The sequence below is a fragment of the Somniosus microcephalus genome, chromosome 8 (assembly GCF_052327205.1).
Source record: "Somniosus microcephalus isolate GS21.2 chromosome 8, FLI_Smic_1.0, whole genome shotgun sequence".
Classification (NCBI taxonomy): Eukaryota; Metazoa; Chordata; class Chondrichthyes; order Squaliformes; family Somniosidae; genus Somniosus; species Somniosus microcephalus.
Window position 1 is genome coordinate 139,875,446 of NC_140994.1, and position 19,368 is coordinate 139,894,813.

At 45.3% G+C, this 19,368-nt stretch overlaps 1 protein-coding gene across 1 annotated transcript in view; it reads left to right on the forward strand.

Annotated features, from left to right (window-relative positions):
* The first annotated feature begins 4,676 nt into the window (after positions 1-4,676).
* Positions 4,677-19,368, forward strand: part of LOC147113819 (fibroblast growth factor receptor-like 1) — a 237,756-nt gene continuing 223,064 nt past the window's right edge. Inside the window, exons 1-2 of the mRNA XM_085995161.1 lie at positions 4,677-5,162; positions 9,814-9,916. Of these exons, the coding sequence (XP_085851287.1) occupies positions 9,832-9,916 (85 nt within the window). The 5' untranslated portion in view covers positions 4,677-5,162; positions 9,814-9,831. The remainder of the gene's footprint in view (positions 5,163-9,813; positions 9,917-19,368) is intronic.

Consider the following 19,368-nt stretch of genomic DNA (forward strand, 5'->3'; position numbering starts at 1 on the left):
GAAGATTTGATTCTGGACAGCATCACAGCAAGTCCTATCCAGTCCTCACCTTACATGCAGGTACTTTTCAGCAGGGTCACTGGATAAGAATGAGGAGTGGGAATTCAAGCTAATTTCCCCCCTCCCTAGCCCAGAGATGCTGAAATCAATTGCAGCACCCTCTTCTACTCCAACTGAGATCAGCTAACTTACCATAAACCAAGGAGGTGATTCCCATTTTCTAATACCATCCCTTCCTTCACCAACGCTGCCTTTCCCACTGTCCACTACCATCTCTCATCATTCAACATTGGCATTCCCACTTACCATCTCCACCACTGTGTCTCCCTCTGACTCAGTGCTGAACAGTCAATTATTTTATTAAATTACATCAATATTGTCAATGCCTGTGAAATTAACTAGCAAAATAATACCGATGTATCAATAACATTTCCAATGTATACAGTTCAATTCAGCTTCCACATCCCGGAGGTGCATCTACACGCTCGGTACCAAAGGGAAGGGGATGGCTGTAATAAAGCTTAAATAAAGGAGACTATGAAGGTATGAGAGCAGAGTTGACTAAAGTGGACTGGGAAAATAGATTAAGGTGTAAGACGGTACATGAGCAGTGGTGTACATTCAAGGAGATATTTCACAACTTTCAAGAAAAATATATTCCACTGAGGAAAAAGGGGCGTAAAAGAAAAGACAGCCATCCGTGGCTAAGTAAATAAAGGATAGTATCCGACTGAAAACAAGGGCATATAAAGTAGCCAAATCTAGTGGGAGGATAGAAGATTGGGAAGCATTTAAAAGCCAGCAAAGAATAACTAAAAGATTAATTAAGAAAGGGAAGCTAGATTATGAAAGTAAACTAGCAAAAAATATAAAAACAGATAGCAAGGGTTTCTACAGTTATATAAAAAGAAAAAGAGTGGCTAAAGTGAATGTTGGTCCCTTAGAGGACGAGACCGGGAAATTAGTGGTGGGGAACATGGAGATGGCAGAAACGCTGAACAAATATTTTGTATCAGTCTTTACAGTAGAGGACACTAAAAATATCCCAACACTGGACAAACAGGGGGCTATAGGGGGGGAGGAGCTAAACACGATTAAAATCACTAAGGAGATGGTACTCGGTAAGATAATGGGACTTAAGGCGGATAAATCCCCTGGACCTGATGGCTTACATCCTAGGGTCTTGAGAGAAGTAGCGGTAGGGATTGCGGATGCATTGGTGGTAATTTTCCAAAACTCCCTGGATTCAGGAAAGGTCCCAGCAGATTGGAAAACTGCTAATGTAATGCCCCTATTTAAAAAGGGAGGTAGACAAAAGGCTGGAAACTATAGACCAGTTAGCCTAACATCTGTGGTTGGTAAAATGTTGGAGTCCATTATTAAGGAAGCAGTAACAGGACATTTGGATAAGCATAATTTAATCGGACAGAGTCAGCATGGTTTTATGAAGGGGAAGTCATGTTTGACAAATGTGCTTGAATTCTTTGAGGATGTAACAAACAGGGTGGATAAAGGGGAACCAGTGGATGTGGTGTATTTGGACTTCCAAAAGGCATTTGACAAGGTGCCACACAAAAGATTACTGCACAAGATTTAAAAAATCACGGGATTGGGGGCAATATACTGGCATGGGTGGAAGATTGGCTATCTAACAGAAAACAGAGAGTTGGGATAAATGGTGCGTTCTCGGGCTGGCAATCAATAACTAGTGGTGTTCCGCAGGGGTCAGTTCTGGGACCCTAACTCTTTACAATGTATATTAACGATTTGGAGGAGGGGACCAAGTGCAACATATCCAAGTTTGCCGACGATACAAAGATGGGAGGGAAAGCAGTGAGTGAGGAGGACATAAAAAACCTGCAAAAGGACATAGATAGGCTAAGTGAGTGGGCAGAAATTTGGCAGATGGAATATAATGTTGGAAAGTGTGAGGTTATGCACTTTGGCAGAAAAAATCAAAGAGCAAGTTATTATCTAAATGGAGAGAAACTGCAAAGTGCTACAGTACAAAGGGATCTGGGGGTCCTGGTGCATGAAACACAGAAGGTTAGTATGCAGGTACAGCAGCTGATCAGGAAGGCCAATGGAATCTTGGCTTTTATTGCAAGGGGGATGGAGTATAAAAGCAGGGAAGTCTTGCTTCAGTTATACAGGGTACCGGTGAGGCCACACCTGGAATGTTGCGTACAGTTTTGGTTTCCATATTTAAGAAAAGATATACTTGCTCTCGAGGCAGTTCAGAGAAGGTTCACTCGGTTGATTCCGGAGATGAGGGGGTTGACTTATGAGGAAAGGTTGAGTAGGTTGGGCCTCGACTCATTGGAGTTCAGAAGAATGAGAGGCGATCTTATCGAAACATATAAGATTGTGAGGGGGCTTGATCGGGTGGATGCGGGGAGGATGTTTCCACTGATGGGTGAGACTAGAACTAGGGGGCATAATCTTAGAATAAGGGGCTGCTGTTTCAAAACTGAAATGAGGAGAAACTTCTTCACTCAGAGGGTAGTAAATCTATGGAATTTGCTACCCCAGAGAGCTGTGGAAGCTGCAACATTAAATAAATTTAAAACGGAGATAGACAGTTTCCTAGCTGATAAGGGAATTAGAGGTTACGGGGAGAGGGCAGGGAAGTGGATGTGAGTCTAGGTTCGGATCAGCCATTTTTTTTAAATTCATTGATGGGATGTGGGCGTCGCTGGCTAGGCCTGCATTTAGTGCCCATCCCTAATTGCCCTTGAGAAGATGGTGGTGAGCCGCCTTCTTGAACCGCTGCAGTCCATATGATGTAGGTACACCCACAATGCTGTTAGGAAGGGAGTTCCAGGATTTTGGCCCAACGACAGTGAAGGAACGGCGATACAGGTCCAAGGATGGTGTGTGGCTTGGAGGGGAACTTGTAGGTGATGATGTTCCCATGCGTCTGCTGCCCTTGTCCTTCTAAGTGGTAGAGGTCGCGGGTTTGGAAGGTGCTGTTAAAGGAGCTTTGGTGAGTTGCTGCAGTGCATCTTGTAGATGGTACACACTGCAGCCACAGTGCGCCGGTGGTGGAGGGAGTGAATGTTGAAGGTGGTGGATGGAGTGCCAATCAAGCGGGCTGCTTTATCCTGAATGGTGTCGAGCTTCTTGAGTGTTGTTGGAGCTGCACTCATCCAGGCAAGTGGAGAGTATTCCATCACACTCCTGACTTGTGCCTTGTAGATGGTGGAAAGGCTTTGGGGAGTCAGGAGGTGAGACACTCGCCACAGAATTCCCAGCCTCTGGCCTGCTCTTGTAGTCACAGTATTTATATGGCTGGTCCAGTTCAGTTTCTGATCAATGGTAACCCCCCAGGATGTTGATAGTGGGTGGATTCAGCGATGGTAATGCCATTGAATGTCATGGGGAGATGGTTAGAGTCTCGCTTGTTGGAGATGGTCATTGCCTGGCACTTGTGTGGTGCGAATGTTACTTGCCACTTGTCAGCCCAAGTCTGAATGTTGTCCATGATCCTATTGAATGGCGGAGCAGACCCGAGGGGCCGTATGGCCTACTCCTGCTCCTACTTCTTATGTTCTTATGTCCTTGCATCGGTATGTCAATGCTCATTATATTTCAGTTTGCCCCTCCCGGCACCAAACGTTATGAGGAGGGTCAGGAAATGACAGACCCATTTATTCAGTGGCAGGGGTTCTGGGTTCCAATTGACTGAAGTCAGACTTTCATTTCCCCCCTCTATTTTGCCCCCTATTCTCTTTTCCTCACTGAAGGTCCTAATCCATGGTGGGCTATAATAGTTCCGTGCACCCCATCAGCTTCCTCAGTACTTCCAGTAACTCCACCCATCTTAATTTCACAGCCAGTGAGTATAAGCGAGCCATTCAACCATGGTGAGCACACCGCAACCGAACCCATCCTCATCCTTACCCACCCAGGTGCACTTTCCAGAAGCAGGGACCCAGCTGATGTTACCCCTCTTGTCCAAGGGACATTCATTGCAATTGTAGTAACCCTGCACAGAACAGACCAGGGACAGAACCTGAGACCTTCTTTATCAATCTAGTTCAGCATCACAACTTGCAATGCGTTTAGTTGAACAGAATTATAAGGGAATCAAGAGCATAATATGTATCATCATACAGCTTTCTAAATCCAGAAATTTCAGTAAAAACGAGAATACCTTAGGTCAATCTCTCTGTAAAAGGATTTTTTTTTTTAATGAATCGTATCAGTAAGAAGGTCCCAAGATCAATTCTCAGTCAGTGCTGAGGTAATTGATTATAGCCAAAGCAGTAATTGGACACTAGATTTAGCCTCAGCGTACCTAAGCTAGGGAGGTGAGTGAATTATCCAGGCCTTTCGCTCCTGACTTCTACTCACAGATGCCTTGTGGAAAGGGCCCCTGTGTAAACACTGGGTGAAAACAGGGTTGGCATCAGCTGTGATGCTATCTCTGGTAGAATAGCCAGCTGACAGTCATTGCCATAAAGAATGAATGGCCAGTTTGACAAAGTATTACAAAGCTGCTAGTGCCTATGGAATCAAAGCAACGGTCGGCATCTTCAAAAAATGGGACGTTGAAAGCTTATTGATTTACTCGTTCCCTGTCCAGCGTGTTATTCACCTTTTTTCCAGTGCATTGACAATGGCGCAATGCTTCCAGCAGAGGGCGCTGGCCAGCGGAGCTCGCAATCTGATTGGTGAAAAGTTTAGAGCCGCTATGAAAGTTCTGTGAAAGTTTGAGCTGAGCGGGTTGAAGCTCGTCTAACAGTGTGTCCGGCACCGTCAACCTGACGGGGTGAATCGTACCGGTTTGCAATCTCAGGGACAGAACCCCATGTATATATAGAAAATAAAATCAGCCATGACTGGTGCCAAGTGAATCTTTTAAATTTGGGACACTTTATGGGACCTTCCAAGGGATGTGAACGCCTAGGGATCTTACTGTGACATTTAAGTAGTTCTCCTGGGGGTTTTTTTCCCAACAGATTCTGGAAATTATTAAGCCAATTTATAAAATATACATTTACTGAAGCTTGCAAACGCTAGAGACTTTTTTTTAACATTTGTTTTAGTATTGGAGTCTTGCTTGTAACCTTTGGACCAGGGCGGCGATGGTTTGTTTTATTGCAAGAGTGAAAGTTTTATGGAAAACCGTTTGAACTGGTGGATGCAGACACTGTGGGGTAAGTTGTTTTTTAAAAAGATAATTGGTGTGTTAACGGTTTGTTTTAAGGGAAAGAGTGTGTGAGAGAGAGAGAAACAGATGGACAGACAGACACAGTGAGAGTAGATCGAACTGGAGAGTCAGATAAACAGACAAAAATCAAGGGGAGAGTGAGAAAGAGAATAAAACGAATGCAGGGAGAGGATGAGACAGAAGATGAGTGAGAATAGTAAGGAGGTAAAACGGGGAAACATAGAGGCAGAAACAGAGAGGGGACACCAGAGGCAGAGAAAGAAGCAAAAAGGGGAAGAGGATGAACACAGAGACCAAGAGGGTGAGAGAAACAGATTAACAGAAATGAGAGAGATAGACAGAAAGAATGTGAAATAGGAATGAAAGAAGAACAGGGGGAGAGAAAGAAATAAAGTGACAGAGAAGGAGCCACAGAGCAGGGGGACTATCAGGAGTTGAGGTTCTGTTCTCCAAGGTCCTCGGTACCTCCTGGATAATGTACATTTAGTTCAGCTGGGTACAATCCAGTAAAAAGGAGATCCTTTACTCCATGCCCTGGGAGTGGAAAGATCTAAACTCTCCAACAAAAAGTCACTATACTTGCAAAGTGATTTTAAAAAAGCAATTGAAATAATGCTGAACAAACACTGGCCTGCTTGTTCCTGATTTCATTAATATCAGCAGCCGTCATTAGCTGTAATTTTAATTTCTGCACTCCAGCTCTTGCTGTTCAACGTGTCTGTAAAACAAAACCATCCAGACTTTATTTTCTTTTCTTTCTATTTGGTTAGGCACCAATATTAATGTTTAGAAAAATATATTGGAAATCTAAGAAGTAGAGTTTCTATAAAGCTGCCTTTCAGAGTGAATCTAAGAGTTTTCCAGTGAGGCATAGGCTATAGGGAGAATGTCAATAAATCACTGTTATATGAGAACGTTACATTATTATGGTATATAAGAGAGTGTTACACTGAGTGCTGTGGGGTATATGAGAGAGTGTTACACTGAGGGCTGTGGGGTATATGAGAGAGTGTTACACTGAGGGCTGTGGGGTATCTGAGAGAGTGTTACACTGAGGGCTGTGGGGTATATGAGAGAGTGTTACACTGAGGGCTGTGGGGTATATGAGAGAGTGTTACACTGAGGGCTGTGGGGTATATGAGAGGGCGTTACGCTGAGGGCTGTGGGGTATATGAGAGGGTGTTACACAGCTGTGGGGTATATGAGAGAGTGTTATTGTGAGGGGTGTGGGGTATATGAGAGGGTGTTACACTGAGGGCTGTGGGGTATATGAGGGAGTGTTACACTGAGGGCTGTGGGGTATATGAGGGAGTGTTACACTGAGGGCTGTGGGGTATATGAGAGAGTGTTACACTGAGGGCTGTGGGGTATATGAGAGTGTTACACTGAGGGCTGTGGGGTATATGAGAGTGTTACACTGAGGGCTGTGGGGTATATGAGGGAGTGTTACACTGAGGGCTGTGGGGTATATGAGAGAGTGTTACACTGAGGGCTGTGGGGTATATGAGAGAGTGTTACACTGAGGGCTGTGGGGTATATGAGGGAGTGTTACACTGAGGGCTGTGGGGTATATGAGGGAGTGTTACACAGGGCTGTGGGATATATGAGAGAGTGTTACACTGAGGGCTGCGAGATATATGAGAGAGTGTTACACTGAGGGCTGTGGGATATATGAGGGAGTGTTACACTGAGGGCTGTGGGGTATATGAGAGAGTGTTACACTGAGGGCTGTGTGGTATATGAGAGAGTGTTACACTGAGGGCTGTGGGGTATATGAGAGAATGTTACCGTGAGGGATTTAGGGCATGTAAGGGAGTGTTACTGTGAGGGATATGTGTATAGTATATCAGGGTTCCAGTGAAATTTTAAGGTATATCAGAGTGTTACAGGAGCAAGTGCAGTGGATGCAAGACTGTTACAGTGAAGCTGTGGGGTACCTGAGAGTGTTACAGTGAAACTGTGGGGTATCTGAGAGTGTTACAGTGAAGCTGTGGGGTATCTGAGAGTGTTACAGTGAAGCTGTGGGGTATCTGAGAGTGTTACAGTACAAGGCATGGTTATGGAATAACAAAGACTTACAGTTAGGGGTATGGTTATATTAAAAAATGATAGAGAGGGACATGGGACATATCAGAAGGTTACAGTGAGGGATGCAAAGTATATCAGAGCGGTATAATGTTTTATATAACATTCTATATATATTACCTAAAGTAACACTAATAATGCTGTGTTTTATAATTAATAAAACTTTGAATATTACATATAATCACACTTTTTAACACACTTTGTACATTTTATAGTGCTGTAATATACAATCACACCACTGTAACTTGTATAATATTGTTATTATATAATGACACTGCTGTATATTGAAAATACAGCTGTATTATATTTATATATATATATATATATATATAATAGTCACACTGCTCCATATTATGTACAATAACACTTTTCTGCCCCTTGCATTTAGATGACAGTGTTGTGTTTATCATACAATAAAACACTGCTCTGTGTAATATATAGTAGGATTGCTCTTTGTATTGTATTATATATAATACTGCTCTGTGTATTGTATGCAGTGGCACGATGTGTAATGTATATAACATTGCTTTGTGTGTTATATACAGTAACTGCCCTGTATTATAGTCACATTGCTGTATATTATATAGTGACTCTGTTCTGTATTATATAAAATACTGCTCATGTTTTATATACAGTAACACTGCTAAGTTATAGTCAGACTGCTGTGTGTAAAGAAAGAAAAACTTGCATTTATATAGCGCCTTTCACAACCTCAGGACATCCCAAAAGGCTTCACAGCCAATGAATTACTTTTAAAGCGCAGTCACTTTTGTAATGTAGGAAATGTGGCAGCCAATTTGTGCACAGCAAGGTCCCACAAAGAGCAATGAAATAATGACCAGATAATCTGTTTTAGGGATGTTGGTTGAGGGATAAATATTGCCCAGGGCACAGAGACATCTCCTTGCTCTTCAAATAGTGCCGCGGAATATTTAACATCCACCAGAGAGGGCAGAGGGGGCCTCGGTTTAACATCTCATCTGAAAGACGGCGCCTCCGACAGTGAAACACTCCCTCAGTACTGCATTGGAGTGTCAGCCTAGATTATGTGCTCAAATCTCTGGAGTGGGACTTGAACCCACAATCTTCTGACACAGAGGCGAGTATGCTACCCACTGAGTCAAGGCTGGTACCTTGGTGTAGAGTTTCTGCTTTGGACGCAATTGGCGTTTCAAAATTCAAAACCGTGAAATGCTTATTTTTTTGTGATAAACCAATTTTCAGCTGTATTAATCAAACTGCACCACATTACTCTTAAATATATCAAGGAATTTTTTTTAAGCAAATTTTTTTAATTGCATAAAATTTTAAAACAACCTGATTTTAAATGACTAAAAATGACTTTTAAAAAAAATATACAGAACTATTTTCTAGTTAGTTTGGGGTATAGTAGTCAGTTCCTTAGTAAATTAAAAAGAAATTACAAAACGTACGTACCTTGTGCCCAAAAGAACCAGCTTAGTTTTTAGAGCCTCCCTGAAGGCCTGCAAACGAGTGCAATTAGCGGAAACACCCAACGGTGATTAATTCACCCTGGGGGCATGGCCATTTTTGTGGGAGGGACCTGCTTCGAGTGCGATGCTTTTAAAACTAGCGCAGAAGATCGCGGAAACTCGAGTTGCGCTGAACGCAATTTGCGCTTAAAATTCCGCAATTTTTTATGCTGGTTATGCAGATATCGGGGGAATTGCGCCGAAAAGACCAGCGCAATCAAACGGAAACCCCAGGCCCTTAAGTGTATTATATATAGTGTCACAGCTCTGTATATATTATATATAATAGCACTGCTCTGTGTATTGTACACAGTAACACAGCTCTGTGTATAATAGTGATGATGCTCTGTATATTATGCACGGCTTTATTTGTATTATATAATAGAACTATACTATATACAGTAACACAACCCTATGTATTATACATAGTAACACTGCTCTGTCTATTATAGTAAAACCGCTCTGTGTAAAGAATAACAGAAATAATTTGTAATTATATATCGCGTTTTGCCACCTCAGGACATTCCAAAGCATTTCACAGCCAATGAAATACTGCTCTTTAGATATAGGGACACTGCTCTGCATTAAATACAGCAATACTGCTCTGGGTATTATATATAATATCTGCTGTACATATTATATACAGCAACACCCCTCTTGTATATAACCCTGTGCAGTGTATTATATATAATAATATTATATACAGTAACATGGCTCTGTGTATTGTTTTTAATATCACTGTTCTACGTATTATATACAGTAACACGCTCTGGGTATAAATGTGCGATAACTCCCCTTCACTGGTTTGATAGAGGCATCCTGCCATGTGACCTGGGCCAGTGCCTGGATTCAGGCATTGTCTTGGCTACAAAGGCCACGAGTCATTATGTTGACGCTGCGCTGATGTCCACGGTTCTCGTCTGTGCAATTGATGTTTGAGTGTCTGAGCTGCCACCCTCTGATCGAAGCCCACAGAGTGTCTGCTGGAGCCATTCATGGAAACCCACATAAGAGAAAGGCAAGAGTATTTGACTAATTCTTTTTCTTCATTTTCTCTAGCCTTGAGCAGTCTGGTTGATGCGGAGAGGCAGCACACTGAGGATGGATTTCCTGTGTCTCCTTGCCTTCACGATGATGTTTGGACTGTGCAGCAGTGCAAGGGGTAAGTAGCAATAGTACTAGTGCTGCCATATTTTTTGTTAATGGTAAGGAACCTAGGTGAAGGGCTGAGACCCATATGCTGGACACCAGTGAGGTTCCAAAGGGTAGAAGAGGACATGAGGTAAATCATGAATTAGGGATTAGTACATGCCAAGCTTTGGAATTAAAAGCCTATAGATTGTAGGAAGAAGGAAAGATTAAAAAGGGTCAGGAGTGTCAGGGGCAGGCTTATGAGTCAGGAGATCCAGGGGCAGGTTTAGGGGTCAGGAGATCCAGGGGCAGGTTTAGGGGTCAGGAGATCATGGGGCAGGTTTAGGGGTCAGGAGTTCCAGGGGCAGGTTTAGGGGTCAGGAGTTCCAGGGGCAGGTTTAGGGGTCCGGAGTTCCAGGGGCAGGTTTAGGGGTCCGGAGTTCCAGGGGCAGGTTTAGGGGTCAGGAGTTCCAGGGGCAGGTTTAGGGGTCAGGAGTTCCAGGGGCAGGTTTAGGGGTCAGGAGTTCCGGGGCAGGTTTAGGGGTCAGGAGATCCAGGGGCAGGTTTAGGGGTCAGGAGATCCAGGGGCAGCTTTAGGGGTCAGGAGTTCCAGGGGCAGGTTTAGGGGTCAGGAGTTCCAGGGGCAGGTTTAGGGGTCAGGAGATCCAGGGGCAGGTTTAGGGGTCAGGAGTTCCAGGGGCAGGTTTAGGGGTCAGGAGTTCCAGGGGCAGGTTTAGGGGTCAGGAGATCCAGGGGCAGGTTTAGGGGTCAGGAGATCCAGGGGCAGGTTTAGGGGTCAGGAGATCCAGGGGCAGGTTTAGGGGTCAGGAGTTCCGGGGCAGGTTTAGGGGTCAGGAGATCCAGGGGCAGGTTTAGGGGTCAGGAGTTCCAGGGGCAGGTTTAGGGGTCAGGAGATCCAGGGGCAGGTTTAGGGGTCAGGAGTTCCAGGGGCAGGTTTAGGGGTCAGGAGTTCCAGGGGCAGGTTTAGGGGTCAGGAGTTCCAGGGGCAGGTTTAGGGGTCAGGAGATCCAGGGGCAGGTTTAGGGGTCAGGAGTTCCAGGGGCAGGTTTAGGGGTCAGGAGATCCAGGGGCAGGTTTAGGGGTCAGGAGTTCCAGGGGCAGGTTTAGGGGTCAGGAGTTCCAGGGGCAGGTTTAGGGGTCAGGAGTTCCAGGGGCAGGTTTAGGGGTCAGGAGTTCCAGGGGCAGGTTTAGGGGTCAGGAGATCCAGGGGCAGGTTTAGGGGTCAGGAGATCCAGGGGCAGGTTTAGGGGTCAGGAGTTCCAGGGGCAGGTTTAGGGGTCAGGAGTTCCGGGGCAGGTTTAGGGGTCAGGAGATCCAGGGGCAGGTTTAGGGGTCAGGAGTTCCAGGGGCAGGTTTAGGGGTCAGGAGATCCAGGGGCAGGTTTAGGGGTCAGGAGTTCCAGGGGCAGGTTTAGGGGTCCGGCGTTCTAGGCATCAGGATTTCCTTTTTAGCGCTTGGGTGTAAGGTGGATCACTTGGTGGAAAATAGGGCAGGTGGGATCGCACACCCTTGACGGAGCCTGGCCCATCTTCCTCCCACTAATTTAAGTGGACACAAAATCAGGTGGGTTCTGTCAGGAGTATCCCTGGCCGGTACAAAAGAGGGGAGACAAACGAGGGATGTTCAAAGGCGTGGTAATCACCGTAGCAAGAGAAAAAAGAACTTGTGTTTATGTAGCGCCTTTCATGACCTCAGAACGTCCCAAAGCACTTTACAGACAATGAAGTACTTTTTGAAGTGTAGTCACTTATGTATTGTAGGAAATGTGCACAGCAAGCTCCCACAAACAGCAATGAGATAATGACCAGATAATGTTGGTTGAGGAATGATTGTTGGCCAGGACACCGGGGATAACTCCCCTGCTCTTCTTCAAAATAGTGCCGTGGGATCTTTTACGTCGAGAGAGCAGACGAGGCCTCAGTTTAATGTCTTGTCCGAAAGACGGCACCTCCGATAGTGCAGCACTCCCTCAGTACTGCACTGGAATGTTGGCCTAGATTATGTGCTGATGTGTAGAGGAGGGGACAGCGAGCAGCTACTGGAGGCATTCATTGGTAATTCTGCATCTTTGCTACACAAGCAAGAGAATTCTCATTTTGCGTTTGTCTTCTCGAGCTGAGAAAATTAACTGCTGCAGTTGCATGGTCAGGCCCAGGAGGCATTTATTATATAAAAACAACAAACCTTTTGGTTCAGAAGAACAAATAACTTCTTAAAGTAGACAGCTGACTAATGAAGGCTCGGAAGCACTGCTTCCCTTGTGCATATCATGTTTTTTTTTAAATAGCCAATCTCCCCTCTCCATTAATTTTAAAGTCGGCTCTCTTAAAGGGATGGTGTCACCATGACGACATGAACTGCAGGACATTTATTTCTATGGACCTTTTTCTTGTGAATCTCTCGTTTTTTGCTCTGTACTTCTGGTTTTCTTCACCACCAACTATTCTTGGCTAATAAGGCTGATGGGTAGCTTGCTCCACGTTTCTGTCAATGGTGTACCCAGCTGGCACGATGTGCACAGCTAGCCTGGCACTGAATCTGTTTCTGATTTCTTTTTTAATATTCTCAGCGTTTAATATGTGGGCGTCGCTGGCAAGGCCAGTATTTATCGCCCATCCTTAGTTGTCCTTGAGAATGTGGTGGTGAGCCGCCTTCTTGAACCGCTGCAGTCCGTGTGGTAAAGGTACTCCCACAGTGCTGTTGGGTAGGGAGTTCCAGGACTTTGACCAAGCGACGATGAAGGATTGACGATATATGTCCAAGTCAGGATGGTGTGTGACTTGTAGGGGGACTTGGAGGTGGCGGTGTTCCTATGCACCTGCTGCCCTTGTCCTCCTAGGTGGTAGAGGGCGCAGGTTTGGGAGGTGCTGCCGATGAAGCCTTGGTGAGTTGCTGCAGTGCATCTTGTAGATGGTACACACTGCAGCCACGGTACGCCAGTGGTGGAGGGAGTGAATGTTTAAGCCGATGGATGGGGTGTCAATCAAGTGGGCTGCTTCTGATTTTTCCCTCTGGCTATATTGGAGAAAGACCCTGGCTGAGATGAGTAGCTGAGATCAGGAGCTTCATGACATGGGAAAACAAGCGTGTGAGCCCCACAGCCTCGAGAAAGCATAAAATTACCTTTGGTTCAGTGAGATGGGTTTGAGTTCCCACCGTGGCATAGTGGTTAATAAATGCACTGCCTGATGTTGTACTGACCATGTGTACAAAAAGAAAACAAAATACTACGGATGCTGGAAATCTGTAATCAAAACAGAAAATGCTGGAAACACTCAGCAGGTCAGACAGCATCTGTGAAGAGAGAAACAGAGTTAGTGCTCCAAGCCGATGACCCTTCACCAGAACTGGAAGAAGTTAGAATTTTAACAAGTTTTAAGCAAGTACAGAGCCAGGGAAAAGGGAGGAGGGTGGAGGAAAGAAAAAAAGGGGAAGGTCTGTGATGGGGTGGCGGGCAGGAGTGATTAAATGGCAAAAGGGATGACGGTGCAAGGCAAAAGGGGGTGGTAATGGGACAGGAAAAGAAACCGCCTTTACAAACCAAAAGGCTGAGCCATTAGCTGATCTCAGCCCGTGCAGCAGTTGCCTTCAGTTCCCCAGTATTGAGGAGGACAGAAACCCCAGGGTCCACTTGCTATTCCATGATCTCAGCTGAAATAAATCTGAATGCATGTGCGTGTGAGTGGGAAGAATCAAGCTTCAGTGTGCTAAGCCCCATGTTTGAATGAGCTGCTGAAGCTCACTGTCGAGGCTGAAAGTGCCGTCAGGAGCAGAGAGGAGAAATAATTTCTTTTGAAACCAAGTGGGCTGTTTACAAAATGAAAGTTGGTGGGGTTCATAAGGCAATATGACAGTGAGTGAAAGGGTCCAGACAAGATCCACAACTATCCCAACATCACAGTGCCATTAAGGGTGAGCTCTGTTAATAAAACAAGGATATAAAGGAGAATTTACATTGATCTAGTGGCTCGGCACATTCTCAAGTCGCCCCAAAACATTTTGTAATTGTTGAATTGCCTTTGACGTTGCGTTAGTCAAATGCAGGAGCCAATTCGCTCACAGCAAAATTTGACAAACAGCAATCAGATGAATCATTGGATAATCTGTCTTTAACACAGGAACCCGTTTTGATGAGGATGACAAGGCCATTGCCCTGGAATGGTTCTCCACTGTCTGGACTACTAAAGCTGCTCGTGGTGACGCAGATTGCTGCTTGGAGACGAGACACTTCTGCTGCCCAGATTGGGATCGTGTAATGACCTGGTGATCAAACGATCAACAGGTTAACGGTAAAGTGATGCTGGGGGTCAGTAACCGATTACACAATACAAAAGCAAAATACTGCGGATGCTGGAAATCTGAAATAGTTTGATCACCAGGCCAATCCTGCACTGACTACACAATGTCGGTGTTGGTTGAGGGAGGAATGTTGATCAGGACACCGGGAGAACTCCCTGCTTTGCTTGAAATAGTGCCGCAGGATATTTTTTTAGTTCTGGGCAGACAGTGTTGTCCTAAAACTGCACTTTCAACAATGTCTCCCTCCCTCGGGGCCACCCCACTCCACACTGCATTGAACTGTCTTGATACAACACCCGTGATGCAGGTAAACTTTTAGGAGAAAATTCACGATGACCTGTGGTACTGGAAGCAGCAGTCTTGGTCTGCTGCTCTTCTGTGCACATTCGCTTAGTTCCCTTCATCTTCTCCAACCCCCTCCCCCAGCCACCCATTGAGACATTGTGTAGTTGGTTACTGACCACCAGCATCACTTTAACGTTAACCTGTTGATCGTTTGATCACCAGGTCATTACACGATCCCAATCTGGGCAGCAGAAGTGTCTCGTCTCCAAGCAGCAATTTGCATCACCACGAGCAGCTTTAGTAGTCGACAGCGAAGAACCATTCCAGGGCAATGGCCTTGTCCTCCTCATCAAAACAGTTTCCTGTGTTAATAAATGCCCTGTGCGGTACAGATCCAATTCGCTGATTTCAGCTGGGGCAGCAGTTCTACAATAGACCTCCACACCCATGGATTAGAAAGCGTTCTGCTCCTGATCGCTATCCAGTAATCTCTGCTGAAAATTGCATATGTGGGCAGGATCAGGATCAGGTAGGATTGGTGCCCCTTCCGTGGTCAAGTAGCCCATCAGCAGTGAGGCCTGCACATGAACAGCAGCCATTTGAACAAGGGTACCATAGAGTCTCACTGGTAAAGGAAAGAGCATGCGTTTATACAGTGATCCCCCTCGGCACTGCACCGAAGGGTCGCCCTAAATTATATGCTCAATTCCTAGAGTGGGGCTTGAACCCGCAATCTTCTGACTCGGAGACGAGGGTGCTACCAAATGAGCCACGCTGACATTATACTAGTATAAACAACTGTACTCGTGAGACTCATGGCAAGAGTGAACATTGGGAGCGGGATCTATAGAAATGAATTACAAGTCCATTGTCTGGTGGCCTGTTCCTGAAGCAGTGCGAATATGAGTGGTTGGACATGGTCCTCTGGCAGATTCTGTGAAATCGCCCTCACTTGGAGTTACTGTAATTGTTGTATCTCATTCTTATAAACATAGAATCATAGAATAGTGCAGCACAGAAGGAGGCCATTTCAAAGAGCAATCCCATTAGTCCCACTCCCCTGCTCTTTCCCCATCGCCCTACAATTTTTTCTCCTTCAAGTATTTATCCAGTTCCCTTTTCATATGGAACTATGTTTATTTTTAAGTAGGTTTACAATCTGCCACACTCTAATCTCATTACTGGACATTTCTCCTAATGTCGGTAGATCTGGTTTTAGTGACCATGTTTAGGGTTAGCACACATTCTCCGGAGAAAGGGAACTGACTGACAGTTAAAAGGGCCGCAGTCACTTTAGACCCAGGGGTACCAGCCTCTTCAGATTTAGGCAATGGTAGGGGAGGAGAGGAGTTCTCTGTGCATGCCGTTAATACTGGGAAAGAATAAATAAACAAACTGCACATTCCAGCTTAACTGCCTCCTACTGTTAGCTCTCATTATACACATAATAGATTCAAAGTATGGCTGCCCGTTCTTGGTAAAAGCTGTATGAAACTCTTCTATAAACTCTCAGCACAAACAGTGCACTTCTGAATTGTGTTTGCAGGATGCTGAGATCATAAAAGTCATAACTATAACAAGGTAGAAGAGCTCTAGTCCACAGTGATGTCTTAGCAGCACTTTCTCATTCTTTCTCATTGTTGCTCTTGTCCTTTTTCTTTTGTCCCTTGCTCACTTTCACACTTGCCCTCTCCTCTCACACTATGGCCCAGACTTTGCGGTCAGTGGCGAAGGTATGGCGCTCGCCGTTCATTTTGCTTACAGCTGCCCACAGACTTTTCGCAGGCCTTTGAGCGCAACCTACGGTTACTAGAGATCCTTTTCTGTGCGGTGCCCTCTACAGATGGATCTGTGGTGTGTGTGAGCAGGTCAAGCAACAGCATAGCTCTTCAACCAATCAGATTTTAGAATCCTCACTAAGGCGATTTTCCCAGCCCCGAGGAGGCAGGTTCGGAAACGGGACAGTTGGCAAAATGGTAAATCTGAGGGCGGGTTCGGAACCCGCCTCCAATCCACCTCTGCGCAATTTTGCCAGAGGCGGGTTTGATGGGTGCGATTCGGTCCAGCCTCCATCAGTCTGGAGAGGTAGTTAAGGGCCTCTATAATCCTATTTTGACAAGTCTTTGTTATTTTGCCACATTTTGTGCGTGTTGCACGACCCTCCTAAACCACGCCAGCTAATCCTGTGGGTGGCCTCCTCACAGCTGCAGCTCCACCATTAAAACCGAGCTTTCATCAGGGAGCAGTTGCAGGTGGCAGAACTTTTGTTCCAAAGGTCTTTCAGCACTTTTAGCAGGCCTACCAAAGTCGGAAGTGCTGCAGCTTCTATCTCTCAACTGTGGGACCTCCTTGGAAGACCCTCTCCCCGCTTGGACTAAGTGCTTCCCCAATGGAGGTATCTGCCAGCAGCATGGGAACCATTTATTTCTTTTCCCTATGGTCTCCAGAATGGTCATGGTCTGCTGTGCACTGCACAACATGGCACAGCGTCGTGGCTTGCAGCTTCCTGATGTGCAAGTGGCTCAGTTCATAGCCTCCTCAGATGAGGAGGAGGAGGAGGCCCGAACGGCAGCGTATCGCCCAGCAGCAGTGGCAGCACACGAGCACATGGCTGCAAGGGATGCACTCATCCTGGCCAGATTTGCATAGGTTGCCCATTGTGGCACATGTGCTTGGCTCCTTCTTAACACATGATAGACAATGGACATGACTCTCTGACCACCAACCTGACCACGCAAGTGTCACGGAGCCTGCAATGTGGAGCTGCCTAAGCTGAAATAACATGCCATCACACCAACAGTTTGCCATCACCTAATTTTGATAAATTCACACAGGGATGGCATTTCATCAATAAACAGAAACAATCACCCAATCTGTACACAGGTCTGGAGGTTATATCCCTTGCCAGCTGGACCCACACAGCCTTGGTTTCTTTGTGAGGCCTCTTCCTCCCAGGTGAGGGGAAGAGCATCTCCCTGCTAGCTCTCGCCCCCTCAACCAGCATACCAGCGCCTCATCCGAGAATCTTTGGGAGGCCCTTGCCTTAGAGCTGGCCATTCTTCAAGGAGATAAAAATTTGGAGGTGGTGCAGCATCGACCAAAAACCAGTGGAATGAGCCAAGGCAGCAAGCAGCCCTTAAATGAAGTTGGATAAGTGACGTCAGCAGAGGCGAGTTTCAGTCCCAAAAGACTAATTGGCCCAGGGGAACCCACACCTCTGAAAGTAACTGGCCAATTAGGGGAAAATCGCAAATTTTTCCCACTTGATAGCGGAGGCGGGTTAGGAACCCACCAAAACCGAAACTCGCCTCCAATGGGAAAATCACACCCACAGAATCTAAACCAGGAAGTATAAATTAGAATATTTAATTCAGTGTAAAATCATGTACAGAAAGCGAAATAAAGTGAGGGAAAGAAAGATGGGATTAAGAGAGAGAGATAAAAGAGACAGAAAGAAAAAGTAAAAAAAACTTTTAATTTTTTCATTTAAAAAAAAATCTCCAACAAGAGTTAAATTCTACAGGAATGAGACTCCACACTTGTAAAATTAAATTTTCAGTGCCAGGGTGGTTGTTTGGCAGTAGTTAAGACTTATCACGCTGTTAAAAAGGCACCAGCCCTAACATTTTCTGGTGTGTAAGTACCACAACTTCACGCCCTTCATTTATTTCAGTGTCAAGTCTCTCGGCGAGGTACCAGTGTAGTAAAGCTTGTGGAGGGCAAATCGGACAGCAACTTCTAGATTTCTGCATTTAACTGCGCATGTGCGGACACCAGGTGCTGATAGCCTCACCGTTATTTCCACCACAAAATCTGGGCCTATATCTCACTCGTGCCCTCTCTAATTCTCTCCCACTCTCTCTTCTCCTGTATTGTTGTCTCTCGGACTGTGTCTCACTCTTGCTTTTTCTAGCTCCCTCCATTCTCTCTCTAAACACCCCATGCTGTCTCACACCGCCTCACTTTTGCTCTCTAGTTCTCTGCCACTCTCTTCCCCCATTGCTATCTCTCACACTGTGTCGCACACTTGCTCTCTCTAGTTCTGTCCCATTCGCATTCTCTAATTTTAAAATGGTTTCCAGTATAGAGCAATTTCAAAACTGTTGTTTGAGATTCACTGAGAGGCAGGATGTATTTTATGAAACATCTCTGCAAAACAGAGAACATTTCTGTGATGACTGATGCATGTGGCTGACGGGCACATTTTAAACTTTGCCACCCATTGGCTGATATTTTGGACTGAATGAATTATTTGAAAGGGATTTGGTGTATCTGAGTTCTCCCTTTCCAGCATTTTACAAAAACCGTACTTCTCAAGTCTCACTTATTTTCAATAACAGATTTTTGTGGGGGAAAAATATTTTAATGGGAGAACATATGGCACAGCTGTGTATTGTAGCCATTCGTTCAGTGAAAGGCACAGTCAGGGTTCAACAACAACAGGGATGAGGGATTATAGTTACATGGAGAGACTGGAGAAGCTGGGACGGTTCTCCTTAGAACAGAGAAGGTTAAGAGGAAGTTTAATAGAGGTGTTCAAAATTGAGGGGTTTTGATAGAGTGGATAGGGAGAAACTGTTTCCACTGCCAGGAGGGTCGGTAATTAGAGGACACAGATTAAAAATAATTGGCAAAAGAACCAGAGGGGAGATGAGACATTTTATTACGCAACAAGTTGTTATGATCTCGAATGCACTGCCTGAAAGGATGGTGGAAGCAGATTCAATAATAACTTTCAAAAGGGAATTGGATATATACTTGAAAAGGAAAAAAAATGCATTGCTATGGGGAAAGAGTAGGGGGAGTGAGATTAATTGCAGAGCTCCTTCAAAGAACTGGCACAGGCACGATGGGCCAAATGGCCCCTTCTGTGCTGTA